Source organism: Megalops cyprinoides, chromosome 17 (genome assembly GCF_013368585.1).
Source record: "Megalops cyprinoides isolate fMegCyp1 chromosome 17, fMegCyp1.pri, whole genome shotgun sequence".
In the NCBI taxonomy this organism is placed as follows: Eukaryota; Metazoa; Chordata; class Actinopteri; order Elopiformes; family Megalopidae; genus Megalops; species Megalops cyprinoides.
In genome coordinates, this window is record NC_050599.1 from 22,401,386 (window position 1) to 22,429,376 (window position 27,991).

General features: G+C 45.6%; 1 protein-coding gene across 1 annotated transcript; it reads left to right on the forward strand.

The window, feature by feature from the left end:
- Nucleotides 1-27,954, forward strand: elp3 (elongator acetyltransferase complex subunit 3). The gene is made up of 15 exons (XM_036550044.1): nt 1-161; nt 1,547-1,646; nt 2,520-2,658; nt 2,998-3,068; nt 3,466-3,529; nt 3,751-3,819; nt 5,630-5,784; nt 10,337-10,498; nt 10,937-11,063; nt 16,827-17,020; nt 21,341-21,431; nt 21,530-21,595; nt 23,664-23,891; nt 24,981-25,062; nt 27,009-27,954. The coding sequence occupies exons 1-15, from the start codon at nt 140-142 to the stop codon at nt 27,083-27,085; spliced, it is 1,647 nt and encodes a 548-aa protein (XP_036405937.1). The 5' UTR covers nt 1-139; the 3' UTR covers nt 27,086-27,954.
- Nucleotides 27,955-27,991: the final 37 nt, after the last annotated feature.

The window sequence follows — 27,991 nt, forward strand, 5'->3', positions numbered from 1 at the left end:
GTCAGTTTACGGTTCGAAGCATGTTGCTTGGACTGCAGGATGTTTTATAAAACTGATATTAGTACGATGTGTCTCGTTTGCTAATATTCGCTAAATTATTTGTTTTGAATTTATTTATAACATATAGAAAACCACTGAAATGGGGAAGCCGAAAAAGAAAAGTAAGTAAACTCATCTGGGAAGAAGATATTTGGATTAGCTAGCTAGCTGTCAGGCTAGCTTGCTAGTTAATTTTTGTTGTAATTTTAGGCTTAACGTTATTTAATCCGGATTTGTTTTCACATGATGGCTTGTTGCAACTCGCAACATTTAGCTAGCTGTCGAGATGCTGACATGACATCTTACTTTCATCGAACCTACTGGTTAGCTGAAGAGCTTCGATAAACGAGATCAATTTCAGCTAATTAGCTACCTGCGGTAGCAAGCGTTTGTTCTCTGTCTATTTCTGTGATATGCAGTCAGTGAAGTCTAAATTGTCATTTATAAATTAGAGTGAACAGCATACCTCTAGCAATGCTTAATAACACCGTCATACGTCATACATTAAATGTAAAGCCACCAAGTTACATCCATATACAAAACAGTTATTACCTGTTGAGTAATAAAAATAGCAGAAAGTGGAAAGTGAAGCCAAGTTACATAAAGGAATTTGCTGCACGTTACCTATGGGACTGGGTCCTGTGTGTTTTCATCCTACGGTGTTAAGACCGTGTGGTCTCAGACTTTATGTGCTACATTCAAGTCTCAGATGCCAGGGAATGTCAACAAGGCACCTGCCCTGAAATGATATATAATGAAAAAGAATACACAGTAATTGTGGAAATACATTGTAGAACCTTATGTCATTGTACGTGAATTCTGTGTTTTTGAACAAGGTTAGGCTGTACATAAAGAAATATTTCCAAGGACTCCGGCCTCAGAGTCTCTTGCCTAATTTCCTAACTCCCAGTGCTGTGTATGTCCCACTAACACCTAATTTGGCATATCTGCCATCTCAGTTATACTTGAGGTTGTGGTTGTTTGTCTGATAGGAAATAGCTGATAAGAAAAAATATGATAGGAAAAAAGCCTCCCCATGGCTTTTGATTGGTTGTAGTTCAGGAAGATTGTCAGTCCTCTTTACCTGAATCAGTGTTTCCTAAAACTGGTTCCTGTAATTGCACCAGACAGGATTAGTTTGCTTGATAAAATGTAAGTATTACAAAATGCCAAGTGTTGCAAAACAACAAACAAGTCAACGGAACACGCTTGCTATCAAGTTGATTTGATGGGGTGAATGAAACCTACAGATTATACTCTACAGCCTTGTAGGATATAGGCTGAGATCATCAGAGTCAGGTTCCATAACTAAAGTGTTTTGTTGCTGTGTAGTTTTTACGACTCAAAAGTTGCCAGTTGAACTCAACACTACCTTTTGGTGACACAACAATATTGTTTTTTGTCATCCATAGAGGTTAATATTATGCTAAGTGTTTTGCCTTTGATTGGTCAGAGCTATGAATAGTGGAGGAGTCTTGAGTATGTCCCTTCTGCCTTTTCTCCTCAGGCGAACTCAGCCGGGCAGAGCTGATGATGATGACCATCGCTGATGTCATCAAGCAGCTGGTGGAAGCCCACGAGGAGGGGAAGGACATCAACCTCAACAAGTGAGTATTTCCCACACTGTCAGCAATGCAGAGATTGGCACTAGTCATGTGACACCCCGACCCCCCTTCTCAATGATAGTTTGCCTGAGTGTACCTCATAAAATACACAGTGAGAGTTCAAAGGTAAGGGGAGATAAGCAGTTACATTTACATGTAAATTTTGCAAATTGGCAGTCATTCTCATCCAGAGTGACTTACAGTGTAAAGGTACAGTAGTGTATATAATAAGGCCACATGACCATCAGTACATACAGAAAACCATAGACTGTAATATGTCAGTCCTTCACATAATACTGCTGAAAACCCACATATTCAGACTGCATCTTGTCTCCCCAAACTCTGGCCCCTCCCCCTCCTAACACTGTGGTAAAAGCTAGTGGGATGTAAGCTGCAAGCGTGAGAAGCAATACAAGCCTTTGCTGCAGCAAAATGCTTTGTGGTCAAAACTTTGTGACAGTAGAAGCTTGTGGCAGTGCAAGCTTGGTGACTGAAAATGTTCCTCACAATGGCACTGTATTACAAGTATGGCACAAATGATTTATCTGTATATTTATCTAATTTATTTTTAATGATGTGTATGTTGCATGCAGAACCCTGTTGAGTGTACTTTTTGTAAGATGCTCTCGATAAGCAAGTCTGCCAGATGAACATGAAAATATAAATGATGCTACAATAACCAGTGTCATACTGAAAGAGTAAGTGCCATAAAGAAGAAAATGATACATTCTTTAATATTAACAAGCAGACAATGAAATTAACTGGAGGTTCTTTTCCATGTATGCGCTGTGTCAGTGCTGGTCTTGCTTCCTCTCTCCTGACAGTGTTAACAGCCTTCATTTTCTGCTGTCTCTTTTCTGTACCCGCCCCTCTCAGAGTGAAGACGAAGACCTCCGCCAAGTACGGGTTGTCGGCCCAGCCGCGCCTGGTGGACATCATCGCCGCCGTGCCGCCACATTACCGCCGGGCCCTGCTGCCCAAACTCAAAGCCAAGCCCATCCGCACGGCCAGCGGGGTGGGTACCCTGCCATGCGCCGTTCACCTGTATGTCTGTCCGCGTGTCTGCGTGTGTGTTTGTGCGTGCGTGGGATAGGTACCCTGCCACGCTCCATTCACCTGTGTGTCTGTGTGTGTGTGGGGTAGGTAGCCCGCCTCATTCCATTCGCCTGCACATCTGTGTACGTACCTTTGTATGGGGTTGGTACCTTCACTCCATTCACCTGTGCGTCTGTGCATGGGGTAGGTACCTTCCCTCTGTTCACCTGTGCTATGTGCGTGAGTGTCTTCGTGTGAGTGCGTGCGTAGGTGTGCGCGCGTGTGTGGCTGACGCACGTCTCTGCGTCTCTCCGCACAGATTGCCGTTGTCGCCGTGATGTGCAAGCCCCACCGCTGCCCCCACATCAGCTTCACAGGGAACATCTGTGTGTGAGTAATGCCTAACCCAAACGGGCATCTGCTCCCTGTCACGCACAAGGGACGCCAGCACGCCGCTCATCTGCTCGCAAATTACTCTTTATTTCAGCCGTCGCGTCGCCACGGGAGAAAACGGCACGGCAAATGATGCTGGCCTAAACAATGGTTATATTACAGACGTAGTCTCTGTTAGCGGGTGCTGACAGCGTGGGTGAATACATTTCCCACATATGGGGTTTTAGGAAAATGCTGTAATTAGGATAATCGTGATTGGATTCTGCTTGAATTCTTGAGCAATGAAACCCAGTGGCATTAGGCTTTTTGTTTGTTTTGGTGCTGCACCCTTAGTTTTGAACGTGGAACAGCCGTTTCTGTTAGACTTTTCAGTAAGCTTTGCTCCCCGTTTCAGCTACTGTCCAGGCGGCCCAGACTCTGACTTTGAATACTCCACCCAGTCGTACACGGGCTATGAGGTAAGCAGTCACCTTTCCACCACATCTCCTTTGTATGCTCTTCTCACGAGGCCCTGAATCAGTCCAGCCTACGTCAAGAAGAATGTCTTGCTTTTTAATTCATCTCTTGATGGCACTTATCTGTCTCTCCCATCGTCCCCCACACTTGAGTGTTGTTTGTGTCTGAGTTAGCGACCGTTAGCCGCCCTCTAACGTTGCCTGTCCTTTCTGCGGTCCCTCAGCCCACGTCAATGAGAGCCATCCGGGCGCGCTACGACCCCTACCTGCAGACCCGGCACCGCGTGGAGCAGGTGGGTGTCCAGCATGCTCATGACCCTCTCCGCCTGGGGGTACCCGCGTGTGCTCACGATCGCGAACGCTCCTTTTCGAGGACCCTATAGGTACCGGCGTGACTGGCGAGTCAGGCATGTGGGTGGGCCATAGACCTCAAAGAAAGTTGTTTTCTGTCCACTTGTGCTGTAAATTCTGTGAAATCCTAGTCTTTAAGATACAATACATTTTTGTTCATTGTATAATGTCACTCAGAACACCCAATGTCAGAATTTTACCTAGGGACATTATTCGGTGTTCATTCACTTGGTGGTTTGTGGTCACCGTGCTAAAGCACTTTCCTCTGTCACATTCCACTGATCTGCTGGAATTTAGGGAGTACCGGGACGGAAATGAATTTGTAGCTGGAATGTCTGTTATTTTGTGCAAGTGTGTGTGGGTGTGTACTTGTGTGAGTGTGTGTCTGTGTTTGGTTACACAAATTATCGGGCTCTATGTTTTTTTTTACATTTTTTTTTAATGTAGTGCCTTACTAGCCTTTGATGAAGGCATTATTAAGATGAAACTCCTCAAGCTTTGCTATGTATCCTCATGTTTATGACACAATTCTCATAACCAGGTGTCAAGGCATTTCCTGTCTGAACTTTTCTGTCTTGCTCCAAACAGCAGGATTTTTCAGCAACTTATATTGAAGAAACAAGGGGCCTTGTTTTTAAACTCATGGAAGGGGAAAAGTTAGCAAACAAGCTTAGCAAACCAAAATAACTAATGGCTGTTTTTAGCCATATAGCTAATGATCAGCTTTATACAGTTTGCTTGCTGAGTTTATGTAACACTAATTCCATTAACAAATAGACCTGAAGCAATATATATGCCTTTTGTTGTCACTGCGTTTTCCAGTGCTGAAAGGAAGCCTCTAGTCTAGCCAATGCACTGAGCACTGTCTTTGGATATGTGTTGTGTTTATACTCACTTCTCTTGGGTCTGTTAGCTTCCTTTGTGGAAGTGTATAATGGATATATTGAAAGTAACGTGTAGCTAGTTGGCTAATTGCAGCAAGTTGGACTGTTGACTAGCTGGCTACAGTTGCTACTTCTGTATCTGATAATGCTAAGAGTTGATAGCTAAAGTGGTACTGGAATTTTTTTGTCAACAAAGTCAACAAAGAATTGTGTGTGTTGTTAGTTATTGAAGAATGTGTTTGTTGTTATACAACAAACAACTTTAGAACTCAGCAGCAACATTAGTACTTCAGCTGACCTGAGGGTTTTTCTAGATGCCGGGCTAATTAGCTAATGGGGCAGTGTTTTCAAAATCAACAGCTGCTTGGCTGGCCGGGCAGTTGCCTCAGGATGGCGGCGTGGGTTGACTGAAGTTCCAGTAGCGTTTACAAATTCAAAACAATAGCTCACTAAAAATATACCAACAAACATAAAAAGCAGTCTGAGTTAGATAATGAACTGTAATTTAGTGAAGTTTGGTATATCTGTCTTATAATCTGTAGAGTTCATATTTAGATTTTGTATTGGAAAAATGCTGTCAAATTTGAATAGTCTTGACTTGTCACACTTATTAGTCTGCATATAAAACAAGCAATGATCCATTTCAGGAGGGTCTCCTCAGACTTTAGCGTGTTATGTCTTTTGGTTTAGCATTCTGTATCTTATGTCAGGTAAAAGGGGATAAGTTGGGGCTCCTTGTGGTATTTCAGGCCATTTCACACCCATCTGCGATGCACTCTGTCATGTCTTTACACCAGCATTGTGCTGCATTCCTGTTGTATCGAGAAACATTGTGCACCCTAACTGTTCCGTGTCCTTTTCTGCGCAGCTGAAGCAGCTGGGCCACAGCGTGGACAAGGTGGAGTTCATCGTGATGGGCGGCACCTTCATGGCCCTCCCCGAGGAGTACAGGGACTACTTCATCAGGAACCTCCACGATGCCCTGTCGGGACACACCTCCAACTGCGTGGCCGAGGCCGTCAGGTAGGAGAGAGGGTGCGCTCTCAGGCTGCAGGCCAAGCGACGGGCCTCATCAGGCTGAGTGGCCTGTTCCTGCCGTTAAACTTCTTAAGCTCTTAAACGTAAGGCACCATTTCATTAGCTCTGAAATCTTGTCCTTCATGTTTTTCCAGTGTAGTCAGATTTTACCCTGAACCTTATTAACAGAAACAAGTATCTGCCCATAGCAGCCCATGAAAAGTGTCTCTGAGTCACATTTTTTTCATCACCACACAAATAGCTCTCTTCACAGTGTGTGGAAAATTCCCAAGAGTGAATCAGGATTATCGGGACACTGAATTACTTGTATTCCTCAGAGCTAGTGCGGTATTGTCATTCCCCTCCTCGGCAAGTGCTTCTTCCTCGAGGAGAGAGCTGTCCACTAGAGGGCACTGTGTATCCAGTATGCTCCACACAGCCACGGAGTCAGACTTGTTTTTTTTTTTTTCCCCGAGATAGGAATCAGAAAAGTTTTGTTTACACCCCCCTGTGATCGCAAAAGAAGGAATTCAACTGGAAAGTGTTACCGCTAAAAACGAGCACGCTGTTTACACCGATAATCTTATCATTTACCCAGTGGCCTGACGCTGTCTGCTGTCAAAACGTATCCTTCCCACATAGAGGGTGAAGGAGATGGAAAGACAAAATAGCTAAGATAGAGTCCTACACCTGGTTAATGGAATACCTCTCCATTCCTCTTGCCGAAAAGCAGAGCTCTCCGTCGCTAGGGTTAAAGTGCCCTTCTGGAGGGAGGTGCGGCCCACGTAAGGCCGCGGCTGAGCACAAAGCCGAGGCACTTGCGCAGGAAGCCGGGAGAGCTGCTCCCGGAGAAGTGGCACGGGCGGGGCACAGGGGCTTTTAAGTGCACTTAGCTTGAAGTGCAGCCGGTTTGGCATTTCTGCGCATGAGTCAGGCCATGGCGCCATTCAGGGTGGCCAAGTCGCGCTTCCTCTCCCCGAAAGCGCGGCAGCGGGGGGCGCCCTCCCCCTCGGCCCCTCCCAGCTCCCCGCCACAAAGGAGCTGGAGACGATTATGGTCGGAGGTTCCAGACGCCCCCTTCCCCCGTTTTTAGGGGCGTGCGGTGCGAGAGACGGGCCCCCGGACGTTTCGTTAACCTCCCCCCCGGAGTCCGCCCTCGTGACGGAGACGCAGCTGCCTCTTTCTGTGAAGCTCCGTGAAAGGACCTAATGGCTGCGCTGGGCGCTCTGAATCGTGGGAGCTTTATTCGGTGGAGGTTTTGGCGTTTGCCACGCAAGCTGTCATCGCCCGCTCCCGCCGCCATTCCCCGTCAGAGGGCCCCTGTAAAACCGCAGCGTGTTTCACGCGCAGATGTCATTCCCACGCTAGTTTACGGGAAGCACGACTCTTTAGTCATTTTCAATGGTCCAGCGCATGTTTGCTCAGCGGTATGGCTCCAGGTAACTGAATGCAATTGATAGCTGGGACGGGGCGCGCCATCTGCCCCCTCTTAGCCCACACAGGCCAGCTGCCGAAAGTGGAGATCCGCAACTGGGAACGTGCTCTGCCAGGAGACAGAAGCAAAAAAAAAACATCTGGAGCAGTTCTCCCTCCACGGTCTTTATCATATTATAATTGTTACACTCATTTTTATGCGATTGAGGCGGGATGACTGCACAATTGTCAAAGGGGGGAAGAGTGGCATTCATTGTCACCTTCAGAGCAACTTTCTGGAACTTTCTTCCTCTCCTTTCTGATGAGTGGTTGTGGGTACACTTTGGTGTGGGTATGCTCAGTAACAGTGTAGTTGGCAGTAACAGCAGGTAAAGGTAATTTGGCCTCCTGCCTGGTCCGTACTCAGAGGGATAGGGACTAGGCAGCACCAGGGTCGGGAGAAAAACTTTGTCTCAGCTGGGGAAGGTTTGACAAAGATGAAAAAGCAAAAAAACAAGAAATAAAGGAAACAAGATTGTTAGATGGGAAATTGAGCTCGGCCCCGGAGGGGCTGAGTTTTGTTTGTTTGTCAGTGTCTTTATTTTCCAGGCCTGATAAGAAACAATGGCCTTCGTAGGCGGAGGTCCCCCGGATTACTGGGCCCACGCTGTTTATCAGCAGCTTCGTTAAGATGACACGATTAGGGTAATTGTTCCGGCTGCTAATCAGCCAGTAACGCGGGAGGACACGGGTTCGATTCCAGAGAACGTTCTTATCTTCGCTGAGAGGGTTAGAGGGAGCTTTGTGTGTGTGTGTGCGTGTGTGCGTGTGTGCGTGTGTGCGTGTGTGCGTGTGTGTGTGTGTGTGTGTGTGTGTGTGTGTGTGTGAGAGAAGGAGGGAGGGACAGTGATGGGTGTTCCTCTGATTGTCACAGTGGAAGTCTGTGTTCATTTTGTTGTTTTGTGATGGGCAGACAGAGGCTCATGAAACACTAATCCAAGCTATAAGGGGATCAGATTGCTTTTTTTGTTTGTCAGTCACTTCACTACAGAAGGGGGAGCGTTTCAGCTGGTGTGAATCTTCAGTCAAATATGTTTTCTGGTTCACTTGAGAAACCAAGAGAAATCCAAGAACTGAGAAAGGATTTGGAAGGGGAGCTGACCCGTTCTTAATTGAAATGACTCGAAACAGTAGATTATGAGATTACTGTTCAGTCTTCTTTGAACATGATGTGTCTATCTGCCCTCGAAAAGTTACAACTCTGAAGATGCATGTTGTAGCACAGATCTCAATGGGAAAACTTTGTGCAGAACAGAAGTCTTTGTTGGACTGTTTCAGTCACTCATAAATGTTAAATATTTGGAGATCTTCCAAGGGGGTCAGCTAGCTCAGGCACATGTTCTGCCTAAACTAAGCCCTAAAGCTCAGACCCAGTCTGAGTCTAAAGAATTTTATTTGACTTCATTGACCAGGAGTCTGTATAAGCGTGACGCAATTTGCTTCACACCGCTGGGGTAGGATGGGGTTTCATCTTGCTCCTGTAGCGCCCCCTAGTGCCTCATCAGGAGCCTGCAAGATGCTCAGATGATGTCAGTGGAGATGCATATCTCCTCTAATCGGTGACACTGAGTAACTTCTAGTGCGACTGCAGTCCTTTTAGCAGTTTTAAGTTGGGTGGGGGGGAAGCTAAAGCAAAAACTAAACACACTTTAAAAAGAATTTGGCATTCACTGCCACTTTCAGTAGGACTCTGTGCCTCATTTTTCCACACAGTGTTCACCTCTCACAGAATCCGTGACCCTGATAATGGCTATCATAGGTATCACTGCGTTACATCGAGCTCCTGCAGCTGCAATAACGCCCTCAGGGCCAGGCTCACAGCGTGACGAACAGCGCGGTCACACAGTTCTGATTAAATTCTGATTAAATACGTTTTTACCAATGAAATATACTTGAGCACTTGAGGAGTTTGCGGAAAAGACTTGCCAATATGCCAAGTAGAAGCACTCTCGCCAACAGGGCCTTGCTCTTCAGGCTTAGCCCATCGGGCACAGAAGGAGATAGATATGCTATCAGAATGAGTCATTCATCCCCTGCCTCAGACAGTCTGTGTCTGTTTGCGCTGTCCAACACTAGGATCCAGCACTATTCCTTGCATCGCAAACAACAGCAGACTTGCCTTTACACGTTCAGCAGCAGAGGTCAGCAAAATGTGTAGAGCCGTGTCAGCCTCTGTGTTGTCACACACATGGCACATCTGTTATACACCTGCACTGCCATTGGGGTGTTTGAGCACTGGCAAAAACGTATCAGTACCTGTCTCAGATTGTGATTCAGCAACACTGAGTGACTAAATTAGAACCATGTTCCCATCACTCCATCTCCATACCTGCAAGTCTGCAGCTGTCAGGAAGGCAGTTAAGCATCTGAATGATGTTCCACTGTCTGAGCGGCTAGCAGTGAATTCCGTTTTGCCTGACGCAGTGCAACATTTCGTTTTCCACTGTCAGAGCCCAGATGTTTGCCCTACAGAGAGCCTCTGCGCAGGAGCGGTGGTGCAGGCTGGGGGGTATTTTGATTTAAGTCTTTATTATTGTGGTCACCGAATGAATATTAATCAAATACAACAGTTTAATATTACCTGGGAGTTCATCAGTCGTACTCGAACTTTTCAAACAGACACGATTACAGTAGTAGCTGCAGAGTGCTCCATATTTCAGTTAGGAGCTCTTATAATTCTCTTTTCTGTACATCATGTTCTCTGTAACTGCATTAAGTTCAAACAGTGGGGGTGTTTGTGAAGATGAGCCTTACAGATTATTAACAAAAATGAACCTCATTGTGTCAGCAATGGACGTTATTTCCCTGCTTGTCCTCTGGGGTCAGGTCCAAAGCAATTACAATACAATCCCTTGATATGGCTCCCAGAGGGACCTTGCGTCTTCAGAGTCTATAACAGAGTGGGGTGCTATGTGCCAGTGCAGTGAGGGCGAGTGGGAGTTTCCTGGGATGAGATGCATCTGCGTTCCGGGCGATGATTGCTGCAGAGCAATCGAGAGTGCTTAGATGACCCCCCTCGGTGACCCCTTTGCGGGCGTGCGGTGGGTCGATGGCAGTGGGTTGACAGGACCGAACTCTCCCTCAGGTACTCGGAGCGCAGCAACACCAAGTGCGTGGGCATCACCATCGAGACGCGGCCGGACTACTGCCTCAAGCGCCACCTCAGCGACATGCTGGGCTACGGCTGCACCCGGCTGGAGATCGGCGTGCAGAGCGTGTACGAGGACGTGGCCCGGGACACCAACAGGTCAGAGCGCCGGGGTCAGGAGCCTGGCTGTGCGCGAGCTGCAGCTGTGGTTGCTCTCTGTACATAACATTACATTACATGCATTTAGCAGACGCTCTTATCCAGAGCGACTTCCATCACAATAGAACATAAGTGTATCCATTCAATTTAAACGAGCGACAGTGTCAGACCAGGCTAACAGCACTCCCAGACTGTCTTAACACTCTTCAAGCCCTACCACAAGTTAACTTGTGCAATCTAAACAGAAGCCAAGTATACTATAATACGACAGTCCCAGACTCTTCAGTTCTGTGTGGTCCAGTGTGATTGTGGGTACGGGTTAGTGGGTACATGCTGTGATGGCAGACTGTTTGCGTGTTGATGTGGCTGTGCTCTGTCTGGCTGAGACTCCCCGTCTGTTACCCCTTGGTGACGGTGGCTTTGTGTCGGTTGGCACAGAGGCCACACGGTGAGAGCGGTGTGCGAGTCCTTCCACCTGGCGAAGGATGCCGGCTTCAAGGTGGTGGCCCACATGATGCCCGACCTGCCAAACGTGGGCATGGAGCGAGACGTGGAGCAGTTCATCGTAAGTGCTTCATCCAGACCTCTCCTACACCTTCACCTGTGTCCTCTCCTGTATCTTCACCTGTACCTTCACCTTACCCTCTCCAATGGCTTTACCTGTACCCTCTCCTACACGATACCTTCACTTTTACTCTTTCATTTTTTTCTCCTGGACTTTCCATCACACACCCTCCTACTCTTACACCCTGATCTTCTCCCATACCCTCACTTACACCTTCTCCTTTACCTTTTTCTGTACGCTCTCTCAAACCTTCACCTTTACAGGGGTAGCAGTGTAGCATAGTGGTAAGCAGCAGGACTCATAACTGAAAGGTTTCAGGTTCGATTCCCCAGTGGGGCACTGCAGCTGTACCCTTGGGCAAGGTACTTAACCTAAGTTTGCCTTAGTAAATATCCAGCTGTATAAATGGATAGCATGTAGAAATTGTAACCTATGTAAGTTGCTCTGGATAAGAGTGTCTGCTCAGTCCCAATAATGTAATGTAATATACTAGCTCATGTACATTTCCCACTACCTTTACCCTTTATTATGTCTTCATCTGTACCTTCACTTTTACCTTGTCCTATATTTTCACTTATACCTGTCCTTCACCTTTGTACCTGCAGTATAAAAATGGTTTCTAATACATTTCTCACTCCCAAAATAAGTACATTGTCATATTCTCTGTTGATTATCACCACAACACAGCTGCATTTTGTGATAGTAATAACTTATGTACACTAATGTAGCACAAGGTGTTCAAAGTGTTTTACAAAAGACAGAAACACTAGCAGAACAAGGAGTAAAAATTAAAGAATTAATAAAAAAAGATGTAAAAAAAATTGCTGAAAGTAAGTTGACAGTGATTACCCAGAAATTAAAAGTATGTATTCCACTACCATCAAAATTATATTTGTTGTTGAGGAAATGACTTAACTTGTTTACTTTTGGCATTCAGTGTACTAGAAGAAGCACAGTGCGGATTTGTAGGTCTTGTAGGTTCTAAAATTGTTTAAAACATTTTTTTATGGCTGCCATTTTTCTTCAGCTGCTTTGTATTTTTACAGAGGATATTCATCATTTAAATGAAAACACGTATTATGGAAGGTTGCTGCCACATAAAGTTGTTCTGAATCCCTGACAGCACTTGAGAAAGGAAACGTGTTTTCTGGATCTTTCTAGGCTTTAGATGAGAAAATAAGAAAGTTCTTTGTTGCAAGCTGTGTCCAGCTGCTCTCCGTCCCTCACTCTCACTGAATAACGCCGTGGGCTCACTCTCAGACGCCGGTAATTGATTGGCCTGCTGTACTCTGTGATGTCATCCTCAAACCGGCATTTTCCGAGCGGAGCCTCGTCTTGCTGTCTTCGGTTCTGAGGCATCCACGCCACAGTCAGCAGCCCCTGTACCCATCAGCGGTGCACCTCAGATTAAAAATGCTCCAGCGTAATTCCTCTGTTTGCACAGAAGCCGATAATAACCAGTCAGCGGGGCGAAAATTGAATCGGAGCGAAGCTTCGGAGATGCGATTTGCAGTATTGGTTTTAATGGGCATTTCGGTGCCCCCGTGGTGGAAGATTGCCTCACATTACTGCGGAATCTATAATGTGCAATGAGTGTTATGCGTTACAGCGGGGGTCATTACCGAGGCAAGAAGAAACACTCGGCGGCTCCAGCTCATGCGAGCGAGATGAATAGTAGTTAAGAGGAACCCTGCTGGAGTTTGCGGTTCTCTTGGTGACGTTGCTGGTGTTACCAGCGTTTCCACTGCAGTCTTTAACAGGCATTGAGGGCAATGAAGGGGGAGGGGATAGCAATCTTAGCAAAACTGGGTTAGTAAAAGCACCAGGCAATATGAATGTGTACGAATTGTAAGAATTTTAATTTATTTAATAAGGAGAATAGCTAGACTTTCAGTGTAACTACAGACTGTTATAGTTATAATAAACTGAGAATACAAATCGGCAAAATCTCATATTACATTCATGCTGTACGTGTTATTGACATGACCTAACGTACAGGTTATTTCTTTAAATAATAAACCAGGAAAGAAAATCATTGAAACTGGACTCTAATGGTGGTACTTTACTGTTTACACATTTGGTTCATTTCCTAAACTATCTTGCCAGCTACAGATTGAAGGGAATGTATACTGATCTAAGAAATGCATATCCTGATAGAATATATATCATCTCATTATCTGAATATATTGCAAAAACTGACTTGGACTGTGCTTACAAAGCTTCCTTTGCTGCTGGTATTTGAAGATCTGCTTTATTTCCTATGTTCTTTTTTTCTTAAAAGCCGGTCATGTGTCAGATTGATGAATTGATTTGCACAGCAGAAATTTCAGAGCCCAGCACAGGACGCGGATTTGAATATCAAATGCAGCTGTGCTGTTGATCTTGCAGGGCAGAGAGGATGAGTCTCCTTATGTGCGCGGCACATTTGCAAATTGTCTGGCAACGGCGAGCATGTGAAGTCCAAATATTTCCAGCTGTCCCATTTAAATAAGCGTGGCCCTTTCCAGTAAAGGAGGGGGGGTCCTCCTCCACACCTTTAAAGTGCCAAGCCAAACACGGGTTTAATATTTCATTCAACACACGATTACCTGTTGATGATTTCTGTTCTTTTTTTGCAACCCAGAGGCGATTGACAGGAAGGGAGGGGCTGGCACCTCTGTTTTTGCTGAGCGCAGAGCTTTGGTTTATTAGTCAGTCTCGTCCAACGTAAGTTCTTTAACTCTGCCCTGCTCCTGCCCTTCCTCTCCACGCTCTGCTGAAGCGGAGCGCCTTCGCTGTTCTGGGGTCAGTCTGTTGCGCCCCGCAGTTCAGCTATGACTAATGGGTCCGTCCGTGTCCCGATGTACTGTAGTCAGTTGGACCAGAAGGGAGTGGGCTCGGGCCAGTCCACAGGTAGCTGTCCTGAAGTGAGAATATGTATTCCTAATATATTCCTGCCTGTCAAAGGATGGCCAGTGGGGACGAGAATAATTGCTCATAATATCACTAATAGATTCCTCAAACCAGTACTCAAACACTTGTAATTTAACACATAATAAAACTATTTGCTTTCACCACCAGTTTTCATAAAGGAGAGTCTATAATAATGCATAGCTATTCCGTTGATTTCATATATTTCCAGAGTAAGCATGATTAAATGCATATCTCTTTGCTGTGAGTCATTATTTACACATCATAATGAACTCCAGTTTCATCCATTGCTTAAGGGGGAGAAATGGAAGAGTTTGTTTTGTGAATATTCCTTTGTGGGAACCTTGGAATTGGAAGCTAATGCACATCTGGCATTCAGTCGTTTCAGTACTGTTCCAGACTGATCTATCTCAAAATCTTTTTTTCAAAATTGTTCACTTATCTGTGTCTCTATCTTTGGGAGTTATTTTCTGTACCTTAGTTTTGCCATAAAATTTTCTCATTAGTTCTCCTACCCAAAGAGTAGGTAGCAATCACACCTGCAGTGAACCCCTACAGTGTCATAGTGTTGTAGTGCACTCTCAAAGTTCAAAGCGCTTTGTATTTGGAATGATACATGGGGTTACTATGGGGTTAAAATTCAAATTGTCTAGTCTAATGGTATTTATTCATCTATATTGGATGAACCTTTCAGAAATTACAACATTTTTATACATAATCCTTCCATTTTCAGGTACCACAACTTCACTGCATGTTGTATTGAAACTGTATTAATCGAGCCCATTTATTTGTGCCTGTTTTCTGTGTCCACGTGAGCCGTATATCTTTGCCCCCTGAAAAAGTTGGACATTACAGACCCCATAAATGAGCGCGATGCTCTCTCCCTGTAGGACTGCTTTAGTGCTTGAAAAAAGCCAGCTTAATGAGCCGCGAAGTTTTAATGTGGGGTCTTAAGCCTTAAGAAGTGTGCTGTGTGATGGTGAGAGGACATCAAAGCAATGTTGCAAAATAATTTACACTGGGTGAAGGCTGCATGCGGTTCAAATATGGAATGATCTCCTTTTATGTAAACAGAACCAGATGACCTCAGAAACAACAGTTTCCTCAGACCGCCCTCGGGCTGTCATGACCTTTGTTTTGGTGGGGGTGCTTTGGTAGATGTTTGTGTATTTAATGAGCAGCACTGAAGTCATCAGCTCAAGTGGCAAGTGGTCCGTCTGAAATGATCTCCGAGAAGCCATTGGATTGTCACTGAATCGGCGCGAGCGTCTGTTAGGACGTTCACGTGGCTCCAACAGATGCCGCGGCGAGCGAGGCCGGTCTGACGCAGCAGCGAGAGGCGAAGCTTCATGCGTAAAAGGGGGCCGCCTCGCCCCCCTGCCCCCCCCCCCGCCCGGCGCCACGGGGCTCGTAGCGGCGTTTATCGCCGAGAGCTCACCGCTCCTCGCTCACCTGAAGCGCGGGGGGCTTGTCACTTCTATCGCCCCTGGAGCGGGGACACGGGGAGGGGGGGGCAGGAGGAGAGCGATAAAGAAATCCCATTACGCAGCACCCAATCCCCGCTCGCACTTATCAGGCTCGGTGCAGGCTCCAGGAGGAGTGATGCCGTGCTTTAATTTTCCCTCCGCTACGGGAAGAGGCAGAGCGAATGGAAACCGAACACGGGCGGTGCGCAGCGACGACGCCGTTCCGCCCTTGGCCTGGCGCAGGGAAAGGTTCCGCTGTTTTGTGACCGCGAGGCCGGCAGGCGGTATCAGATCGATAGTTCTGTTCCCCTTCCTTGTGCCGCCTTCACGGCCAGGCCTAATCAATGGATGATGGTTATGGTTGAGATAATGGTTTCATTCTCAGTCGATGACACGGTTTAACCGTCACATCAGTTTCTCATTTAAAATGGGGATAATATGGTCGTAGTAACTATTCTCAATATTTTATTACATTACATTATTGGTATTTAGCAGATGCTCTTATCAAGAGCGACTTACATAGGTTACAGTTTTTTTTTTTTTTTTTTTTACATGTTGCCCATTTATACAACTGGATATTTACTGGGGCAATTCTGGGTTAAGTACCTAGCCCAAGGCTACAGCAGCAGTGACCCCTACAGAATCGAACCTCCAATCTTTTGGTTACAAGTACTGCTCCTTACCGCTATGCTATACTGCCGCCCAACCTTACAAATGTTACAACCTTATTTGCTCATCATAGGATATTTGTGTTGCATATTCTGAGCTCAAGGGAATATAATTAACACGGTGACAGTATTTCACACTGTATGTATCAGAATGGAGACATACTGTTCGTTTTATAGGGATAGCACATGTACATCAATAAAATTGAATTTTATCATTTTGTAAATTCTGTCATTAGTCCTGAGATACCATAAAGTAATGGAATAAAAACACCACGCAAGCAGTAATTGCTTATAAATTACAGTATCAAAGGTAATACTAAATAACAATACTAATACTAATATTAAATACTTTAATTATCGCTTTTATTTCACCAAAATGTTTGGGGACCCAATGTTTGTCTTTTTTTGCTACAAATATTGTTGTCTCTCATTTTGCAGCCTAATAAATTGATTTGCAATTTTGAAAGTGCAATGAGAGCAGTGGCCATCATTTGTGGAGAAAAATGTTCTGTCGGTCGTAATCAGCATCACCATTTAACTTCATTTCTGAGAGAGATTAATCGACAAGCCAGCTCAATCAAAGCACAGAGGTAAACAGAATAATATCAGCGATAATGACAATAACGCAGGGTGATTAAGTGCAGACATCACATGAATGTCAAACGGACCCCCGCTGCTCTTGTGACTGATCTGCCCCTCCACCCCATCCCTCTCCTCAGGAGTTTTTTGAGAACCCGGCGTTCCGTCCGGACGGGCTGAAGCTGTACCCCACGTTGGTGATCCGGGGCACTGGCTTGTATGAGCTGTGGAAGACGGGCCGCTACAAGAGCTACTCGCCCAGCGCCCTGGTGGACCTGGTGGCCCGGATCCTGGCCCTGGTTCCGCCGTGGACCCGGGTGTACCGTGTCCAGAGGTGAGGGATGGAGGGATTGGGGTGAAGGAGTGTAAAAAAGAAAACAGGATCTACTTGATTTATTTCAAAATGATGAAATCTAGGGCTGCAGCTAACGACTATTTTGATAGTCGAATAATCTATCGATTATTGAAATGAATAATCGACTTTTCGGATTATAAAGCACACAATTACTCAATGGCTCTTATTTATCTATCGCCTTTTAAATTTAGCTTGAGGTTGGACTAATTCAGTGAGGGCACTTGCTTGCTGGGGAGTCTGCTTCCTTTGAAAAAAGCCATCCATGGAGATCCAACAAACCCATAACTCATTCAAATTAAGACCTGATGTCATTGTGTGAATTTGTGCTTTACAACATAACCGCCACAAAACAATCAATATCTTTCTCTTTCTCTCTCTCTCTCTCTCTCTCTCTCTCTCTCTCATCGAACCAGCAACCATTTGGTTGCAACTCCTGCTCCTTAACCACTATGCTACACTGAATGAATTTAGGGCAGGCAGTGAAATTTGGGCGCAATGATAAAAAGAACGGCTCTCAAGTACGACTCAGATCCCTTCGTTCGTACCAAGGACCCGTTCAAAAGGCTCGGATGGGTCGCAAACGTAACCTCACTAATTCGAATGCAACCCACATTGGGCCCACACGCATAGACACGAGTTGTAGAAATCTTTCGCAATTTACAAAGTATCAAATTCTCCGGTGTTCGCTTGTGCACCCGGCAGCAACACTATCTCCAGCCATAAACGTCGCCATGACAACGATGCAACGCTTTTAGAGACGGGCTCTGGTTTAACATTGTAAAGTTAGGGCACATTTGGAATGTGAACAGGATCGTTGTGAATAAGAGGCTATTATTTGCTGCATAGTATGTTCAACGTCATTAATAATTTATTGATCAAGAGAAAATGTATTTCAAAATAGAAAACGTTACAGCTCATAACGTGAAGTAACATGGCTTTTAACATTAACATTGGCTATGCCAGCTAACTAACTAACTTAACGAGACGAGTATTCATCATCCAGGAAGCCAACGTGCTCGAGCATAACTGATGTGCTCCCATGCCAGGCAAGGTCAGGTTTGCAAATGTTGCTGTTCACAACCTTCTTGGCAGAGTTAATCCTTTCGTGCATACGGTCACACCGGTGTGATTAGCTGTTTAACGCATATGCTAAAACCGGTGCGATTAGAGAACTAGATTGGAAAAATTCTGGCTAGTTTTATCTTTGAGGAAATGGCTATTTAACATAGCAAATTAATATAGCAAATGCTAACTGAAAACTTAATAACACTAATGAAAACATAACAAACTATGTAACATAACGTGTGCTACAGAGCATAAAAAATAAGTTACGTGCAAAAGGGTTAAGAGTGAAATGCTGCCACACTTTTGAGGTCTTTGGTCATGATTGTGTTGCCATCTCTGTTGTTCACTCTGGTAAAGCAACGTAGCTTAGGCTACATGTCTGAGCATTCCGAGTCAGCACGAAAAACACACGCAATGATGTCACCAACTAATCAACAATTAAATTCGTTGGCAACTAATTTGGTCATCGATTTTAGTCGACTACGTCGATTATTCGTTGCAGCCCTAATGAAATCCATTAAACTTGTCGCACTTGACTCTCAAGTTCATTTTCTATAGTACATTTCAAAGACAATGTGTTGGATAAAATTTGAACCTTTATAACTATATCCTCGCTGCAGTCAAAGTACAGCTAGCTTGCCCAGCCGTGAGTAATCTCTGACATTCATCAGTTCCTGTGAACAGTTTGTCCTGGGTGAATCTTTTTTTTGTCTTCCTGTGATATTTTAAGAGGTGACCTTTATGTCACCAGGTTATTGGATTAGTTAGAGAAGCCAGAGTTGTAAGTGAAAAGTTACACTTTTGGAATTTTCTCATGTCAGTTTGAAAAATGACATGGATTATACTCTTAACACATGTTTTGAAAATCTCATTGTATGTATATGTATATATATATATAATATATATATAAAGGTGCATTTTTGCTGTGACCTTCCTATGACCTTTCCTATAAATCCAATTGCTGGGCACCATTGTGGTGCTGCCAATAGGCTTGGGTCTGAGCCCAGCCATATCATCAGCTGACAATTTGTGGGAGCCCACAGTGGCACAAAGCTGGCTTTGTTCTGCTGAGACGGGGGTCGGTATGGCAACAGGGTGCCCTCACCTCACCACTGTCATGCACCCTGTGACCTGTCGTGCAGCTGTGAGTCAATCGGCTGACGTCAAGGAGACGCGCTCATCCTCTGTACAGCGTCTGCACTCCTGGTGCACTGTGGGACTTGTAGTGTGGGAAAAACTGCTTTTGGCTGCATGCGAGCGTATCAGAGCTTCACATTCATTGTGCTTCAGCGTGAGTGCAGAGGACACCGCGGTGATGCGAGCTCAGTCACATTTGATGTCTGTCTTGCTTTTGAGAGGTAAGCAGCCAAATGGGACAAACTCCCGCCTTGAATCGCCCTTCTCCTTCAATCCGTCTTTCGTGAAAGTCGCCGGGCGCTCTCCCGAACTTTTCTGCAACGAGATCCCTCACTTTGGATTACAGCCAAGAGCGCGTGTGTCGGCGCGGAGTGATGCGAGGCGGTGATGGACTCCATTAGCCTGCCACCCTTGTTACCTTCATCTCAGAGAAGCCCTCTGAGCCTGAGGTTTGCAGAGTCCCCCTATCAGCTGCCTGCAGGCAGGCGGAGAGAGGGGATTAGGGGCTTTCAGACACGCGTCAAGAGAAAGATGCGCAGACGTGCAGTCAGGTACACACGCAAACGCATGCGCGGAAACAAAGAAATCGAGCGTCTGCCGTTAAGACCAAAGAGAAAGCAAATTGTCTGTATTAATCAGGACTCGGCTCCAACCACCCCTCTCAGAAATCTGTTTAAGGAAATGGCTTTTATGCTCATTTGTTCTTTTTTTTTTAATTACGCGAAGAACTGAAGGAAGCTTTGAATTGGTAAATTGCACGGTAAGGTTATCAATAGGTGGGGACGATATTCTCCTCAGAAGTTCCTGTGAGTTTCAAGAGCAGTTTAATTAGAAAAGCCGTGTGAAGCGAGGTCTAGCAGGTTGTAAGATCCACGAACAATGAGGCGCGTTACTCTGGAGTGGAAATGATGTAAGGCAGGCAGCGCTGGGGCTCCAGCAGCTCTGACAGGGCTAATATGCGCTCTGTAAAGGGCGGACGATAAATCGCCTCTTCCAGAGGGAACCGCAGCTGCCGAGCTGCTCTACATCAGAGCATTGACGCTGGCTATTGACAGCTCAGTGCCGAGGCCTCACAGCTGGTACCTGACCGCTTCTGCGTACATGCTGGGAAGGAACAGTGTGTGCCCTCAGCCTCTCGCCAAGGGGGGTTGTGTACGTAGGTCGAGACCCAACCGAGGAGCTGTCTGCCTCCTTGAAACGGACCAGCGGACCAAACTGACATTAGTTAACCAGTTGGAGCACAGGTTAAACCCACGTGCTGTCCTCTTATGAGCCAGCTTGCTTTAGTAAACATATTTTGCATTTTTCTCCCTCTTTCACCCGAATTTGCTAATCACTAACTGTATTCCTTAAGCTCATCTATCAATGAGAGACTACCTCTGCACTTGTTCAGGAGCTCAGGGTGAAGTGAGTGTAATCTTCCAATACATCAGCATGACATTGCAGCTATTTTCCACACTGCAAATCCCACGGTGCAGTATAGTGAAGTGGATGCTAATAGGACGATAGGTGCTACTTCGCTGACGTCATCCAAGCAACTCACAGGCGCCTGACAAATCGCAGGGTTCCCAGACAGCGGAACCCTGGCCGACCCATCTCCCCGACACCCGACCCTATCTCCAGCGGAGTGTAGCCAGTTTTTTTCCATTGGTGGGGTCTCCGGGCCATTGGGCTCAGCCTGCACTCAAGAGGAGTGCTTTGTTGCCTTAGCAATTCTGCAGAAAACTTGCCGAAACATATTTCCGGTAATGGCTGTAAGCTAAATAAGAGCTAGCGCACACACATAAATAACTTCACTGATCATTGGCCAAAGCTTCCCTTCTGTTGGTATCACAATCCAATCTGGTGAAGCACCGTTTCTAAATATGCAGCAGGCTGGCTAGCTGTACAGTGATGACACATGGCACTTTGTCTTTTGTTTCTCCATATGTTGCAGGCTGATAAAATTGTGAGTCATTTGAGTAGTAGCTACTTAGTAGTAAACTCCACACCAGTGGTGTGCTGTTCAGTCAGATCCAATCCAGATAGCCTATTAAATGCTTTGCTGGTTAGCAGCTACTGACCTTTGACCTTTGACCTTGACCCCCCCCTCTACAGGGACATCCCCATGCCGCTGGTGAGCTCCGGGGTAGAGCACGGGAACCTGAGGGAGCTGGCCCTGGCGCGTATGAAGGACATGGGCACGGAGGTGAGTCACCGTGCCACCGGCTACAGTGCACCTTGGTGACATGTTCCAACAGCTCTTACCCAGGTCCACACATTAATTATTACTGCCGTTTTCTGCAGTGTCGCGATGTCAGAACCAGGGAGGTGGGCATCCAGGAGATCCATCACAAAGTCCGTCCGTACCAGGTAAACCCCTGCGCACACGGAATTACACACGGGAGTGAGGCTGTTCACCGAAGCGTGCTGCTTTCCCATGCCGAGACTCCCAACTTCAACGCGTGCAGATATCCTGTAACCCTGAAATAAACTGCTGCTGGATGTTTCTGTCAAATGTTAGCTGACTGGCAACAGAAAAACACAGTCAATAAAAATACCAGGGTAACTCAAACACGCAAGCCATGCTGTTATGAAGGGGGAGAGATCACATAAGCACGAGGCGGAGAGGAACCCCTCCCTCCCGCTGAGGGATCAGAGGAGGTGCAGAGCGCGGACGTGGGGAGAAATCACACCTTGCCCCGCTGATAAGGACACAACAGCAGTGGAGGAGGGGTGTGGGGGGCGGCAGTGCTGATGGTGGATTTGCCTCCACAGGCAATGACTTACGCAGGTGAAGGAGTAGACGCATTATAATTTATGTTCATAGACAACCCCCCCCACTCCCAGGAGTCTTGTCATCAGTGTCCTCAGAGAAGAAAAGGTGGCTCCCTTGTTTAAGGTTTCAGTTTTGTTGGTGGATATGCTGCTGATGAGTTGGCTTTTGTGAAAGTCATGTTAAAGGGTAAATGTGAAATGAATTATGTCGTTCCTTATCTGTGAAATAGCAGGTATCCAGATTGAAAAAGTCTTTATTTGTTTTCAGTAACAAAAATGTGGCCTAATTTGAAATTCTTTCGTCATTTCATGCTTTGGGCTGCCTAACCCTAATGCAAAGACCAGAATACATTGATCTACTTCTCTGTTTGTATTGAAGGAGATTACATTAGTACAACCAGGTGTTGTTGCTCATCTAAAAAAAAACATTCTTGGCCAATTTAACATAAAAACAACCCCCTACACATTACCTAATGTGTAGACAGAGACTTTTCTTTCCTGTAATTTGTAATTGTAATTTCATTTACCATTTATCATTTATTAGTGCATTAACAGGCAGAAGTGGCGCTGCCACAACCAGCCTCTCAGTGTATTGTGGGTAATGAAACAGACAGAAAGAAAACTGAGAAATAGTGAGATTAATGTATCCATGATAAATGTCATCATTAATTTAAAAATAAGTAGCCTACCTGTTGTAGGACAGCCACCTTTGTGCATCTTGAAGGCACAAAAGGAAAAAAAATACATTTGTAGCAGGGAATTACAATCAATTATAATCAAGTGGCTATTCTGCACTCGTGCCTTTGAGAGGTAGCGTGCAGTGCACTGATGCTACCCTTTAATTATGAGATGGGCAAGTGTGAACAGGGAATCAAAGTGTTTATGATCAGCTAAAAGCAATCAACACTCCCGCAGCAGAGGGTCCGAGATGAGGGTACGGCCCCTGTTAGGGTTTGTTGCAGTCTAGACTTAACGAGTCTCCACTGTCGCTAAACAAGGCTAACGACAGATGAATAAGCGAATGTCTAAAATGGGCGGGGGTCGTCGGCCGCCCTCTTTCCCCGGTGGCAGCGATCAGATGGGCCACCAGAAGGGATGGTTGTCATGGGACGCGGGTTGGCTTCTATTTCGGAAACGAGCGTGGTCACTTTTTTAACATTGATATCAAAGGAATTACAGTTTCATAACAACAGTGGAAAGAGAAGATGGTAAATCAAAGCCCCATGGAGGGGAAAACATGCAATTTTCCAGCCTGTCTGTCTCACTCAGACTCATGGTTGCTGTTACCTCTTTGGTAACTTGGCATCCGCCATCATAAAACAGCCTTATATCCACTTAAGCTCATGAACATTTGATGGATGGTTGATGTTTCTGACATCATTACAGTTTACAGTTAAGCTGGAAGCATCTCTAAAAGCTAAAAGCCTCTAACATGCTCCTTAATTAAATAAGAATATATCTTCGAAAGAAAGTTCATTCCATTATATTTGGCCAAAAAAAATCCACTGAAGTTCATGCTGACCTCACAGCGTGATATGGTGCGACATTTAATTATGACCACCTAATGAATGCGGTCAGGCAAGCCGTTACAATGTTCTGAACGTCATGCAGAGGTGTAATATTCAGAGCTCTCCGACGTGTTTGTGTGCTCGTGTTAATGCAGGTGGAGCTAGTGCGCAGAGACTACGTGGCTAACGAGGGCTGGGAGACCTTCCTGTCGTACGAGGACCCGGAGCAGGACATCCTGATCGGCCTGCTGCGTCTGCGCAGGTGCTCCGCGCAGTCCTTCCGGCCCGAGCTGAAGGGCGGCGTGTCCATCGTGCGCGAGCTGCACGTCTACGGCAGCGTGGTGCCCGTCAGCAGCCGGGACCCCGGCAAATTCCAGCACCAGGTACGTCAGGGGGCCACAACTGCAGTGTTAACTTAACTTGGCTCAGCCTTTGTATCGTGAAACATTTACATTACAACAAACTGCATCATATACTGATTGTTTCCTTTCTATTAGTGAGTTTGTTGCTATTGTTTTGCCAGAAGGAAACTAAGCTGGCTAAAATGGAGGGCCCAACTGCTTACCTCCAGTGGTCTGTTGCTCCACAACTGAATTTAATGTATTTTCACTTGTCCTATCAAAAGAATGCTGAGGTTTTATCTTTTTAATTTTGTTTGTAGAGATGTCTAGTTGGCTTGTTAAGGCTGTAAAGGTTCAGTGATAGGTTAGCTAGATATTTAGTTTTCATAGCATTAGCTGGATATGTTTTTAGATTACATTACATTTACCATTTACATTTATTCATTTAGCAGACGCTTTTATCCAAAGCGATTTACATAGGTTACAGTTCTTTACAATGTTATCCATTTATACAGCTGGATATTTACTGAGGCAACTGTGGGTTAAGTACCTTGCCCAAGGGTACAGCAGCAGTGTCCCAGCGGGGATCGAACCGGCAACTTTTCGGTTACGAGTCCTGCTCCTTAACCGCTATGCTACACTGCCGCAAACAAGCATAACATGGCGATAACGAAGTACGGTGACAGGGGCCACATCGGTGATCTTTTGGAGGCTAAGCTTATGCGCAGGGGCGCTCCTCCTTTACGTTGTCTGGTATTCTCAGACAGCCTGTTCCCACCCCAGCTTTGGCCTCTGGTGGAGGCGGACATTACAGCAGGGGGATCTCTTCTGCGCTGCCTGTAGACTCAGTAGACTCAGGTCACCTGGAGAGAACAGTTATGTTCTAAGTTTGGAAGCGCTGAAAATATGTACACCGTACATATATTCTCGTGTGGCTAGCTGTTAGAATGTGTGATAGTAATTAAATCTGTAGCTCTTCCCAGATCCAAGAGCAGAGATGCCGAGCTTAGTCAGTGCCTCGGCAGTTACAGGACCCCAGGGGTCGCATGCAGTTACATCATAGTCTGCATGACAGAAACGAAGGAGGGAAATGAATCCCATGGAAATTCCCCTCACCCTCTCTTCCTCCAGGGCTTCGGGATGATGCTGATGGAGGAGGCGGAGAGAATCGCGAGGGAGGAGCACGGGTCTGGAAAACTCGCCGTCATCTCCGGTAAGATGTGTTTCGGCACACCTGCTGGGACTCTCTCTGCCGCTTGTGTCTTGTGTATTGCACCTATCTCAGGTGGAGCCTCGAAGAGACTACAGAGACAGAGGATCATTGCACCAGTACATTTTTACGCCAGTACATTCTGAATGTAGACTGTACTGCTTTGAGTTTATGGTTTGTCTTCCCTATGCATATGTTGCGCATGGTTGTTCAAGTGTTTTAATAAACTCTGTACATTATATTACCTGCATGACGCACAGAACTAACTTAGTTTGCACCCTTAGCCAAGCCCACCTTGACCTCATTGGTCACAAGTTTCACTTTCTCTCTTCTTGCTGTAATCTCATTGGCCCTACATTTCATGTCTTATCTTCTAGTCATAACCTTTCTGGCCAAACGTTTCACCTCCTTTCTTTTAGTCCCCTGCAGTTACAACACGGTGCACTCTTGCCAACATGGCAGTTGCTGCGGATATCAGTAAATGAAGTGTGGAAGAGCAGAGGTGGCCTCAGTACCGTCGGGAGGGTGCAGTTAATGAGATGGCACTAACTCTTAGTGAATGGTCCAGTAACGTAATGTGACGTGTGAGGTGACAGGTCACAACAGGTTCTTAACAGGTGCCCGTATCACCCTTTCACCTCAGCTGTTAGGTTTTTGAAATTCACACAGGGGAAAAAAAATGTGTGTTTAAAATGCAAATGCAGTCTCATTTAGGAAAACTGGTTCTTGATGGTATTGGAATGTAACTTACGTACTTGACTGCGTGATCCCCTCAATCATGCAATCAAATGGGGTTCCAGCCTCTGTGTCTGTCCTTCAAGAAAATATCTGTCATTTCTGGTGTGGTCCAGGGTGTAACCGGCTGTGGAGGCCAGTTTTCTCTGAAGATTATTAAATTGTTAACACAATCCTAAAAAAGGAGGACGTTGCCTGCAACAGATGTCTTTGAACACAGTGTGAGATCTTAATATACTGTAATCTTAACCACCCAAGGGAAAAGGGAACCAAGGGAAAAGCTTCATCTCACAAGCCCACCTCTGCCTCTGTTTTCTCAGCAACCACCAGAACATAAGCTAAGACCCTCAACGTCACATCTTTTTTGACGTGTGGTACTTTTTTGAGACTGTTATGCTCCACATCCTTGGTGGAAGGTTCCAGTTCTTGCATCTTTCAGCATCTCATTCCACTGCCACATGATGCATGTGCGATGACACGTGCACTGGGAAGCCAGTCAGAAACTGCTTCACTTTGGCGCAGTCCTCGTCCTCATGAGCGGTGACATTTCCGGCAGCCTCCCGCCATTTTGGCTCCTTTGAGGATTCGGTCCGCTCCGCCACCCCCCCTTGCTGTCTTCTCCCCTCTCCCCTCGTTAGCTCCCTCCTCATGCTCCCCAGCTGCTCTCTCTCTCTCTCTCTCCATCTGCCCGCCGCCGTTGCGATTAGCAGCCCCTCTGACAGACAAGCCGGCGAGTTCACAGGGTGATTCCTGTCTGTCTGGTGCCTTCCCATGATCCTTCATTGCTGGGGCAGACAGCTCGCAAAGTGAATCTGTTGAGTTGACCCAGAGTGGCTTAAGTTGCTCAAAGACAAGAGCTTAGCATTACATAAGTTACACTTTAAGATTGTGGAAAAAGCAAAAATATGGGCACCTTTCAGTACATATCTTGACATGTACCAGTATTGTCCTAGTGATTAAATATTTATACCAACTTGTGCCACTACTTTGAAGCACTTTTGCCTGTTTTTATGTTTGAGCTTGGTCTATTACAGAATTTCTACTTTGTGCCAAATGTTTTGCTTGTTTATTTTTCAGTGACTTGTGACTTTGCATCAGTCCCATTTCAGAATCTCCAATCTGATATGCAAAGGACTACTGTACAAGCTGTATTGTCGCTAAATTGAATTGATGCTAAATCTTAGAGCAACTTCTGACGCGGGTTCTTGTTTTAGGTGTTGGAACCAGGAACTACTACAGGAAGATGGGCTATGAGCTGGAGGGGCCGTACATGGTCAAGCTCCTGAACTGAGGTGGTTTATGGGAGAGTGTGGGTTAAGAGCAAAGAGGACCGACCGGGTCAGCCACAAGGACCACGCTCCCTCCTGACCGGGAACTGTTTTACAGAACTGCAATTTATCCTGACACCAAAAGAGAACATTTTAAAGAACATGTATTTCATTCAACACAGCCTCCTCCTGTAAGGAGAAGCCATGCACTGCAATACACTGAATGCTTGGTTTATTCTGGCAGCAAATGAGGTAGCAAGAGGACAGCAAAATGCTGTCCCAGGGGCCGTATGACATACCCATGTTTTTTTCCCCAGATGGTAGAACGAGGGTTACTGTTGTAGCCTTCCAGACATTAACTGGTCATTATCCGGTCACCATCCGGTCAGCGTTATTAACACAGCGGCCAAGGAAGTGTGGGCGTGAGTAGCAGCTTCAGCATAAGCATCTTGTGTCCTCTGATGAGCTTAAAGTTTCCTGTAAAATACAGTTTCATTCAAGTGTCTGTAGACTGCTAATTAAGCATGAAACAAATTAGCTCATTCCGCAATGAAGGCAGATGCAGGAAAATAGCCCTTGTGCTTATTTTACTGACATGTTCAGCCCTTGCCCTCTTAAAAGGTGTGAAATTTGTTTGGGTTACTGTGCAGAGTGAAACTGATGAGTTTGTTTCTCTTGAGTTACCTCTGAACAACAATTATTCCTGTATTGCCCCATTTCCATTTCAGTTCTCTCATAAGACCTTTAATTTCTGCATTTTGAAATCAGTGTGACTGAAAGCTTCCATAAATGTCTTTTTATCACCCTTATTGCTGGGGTTTTTATTTTAATGTTGATAAATACTTTTCTCACTGAGTAAGTTTGTAAGTTATGGAATAAAGTATATTTACCAGAAGATCATCCACCCGTGGTTGTTTATTGATATTGTC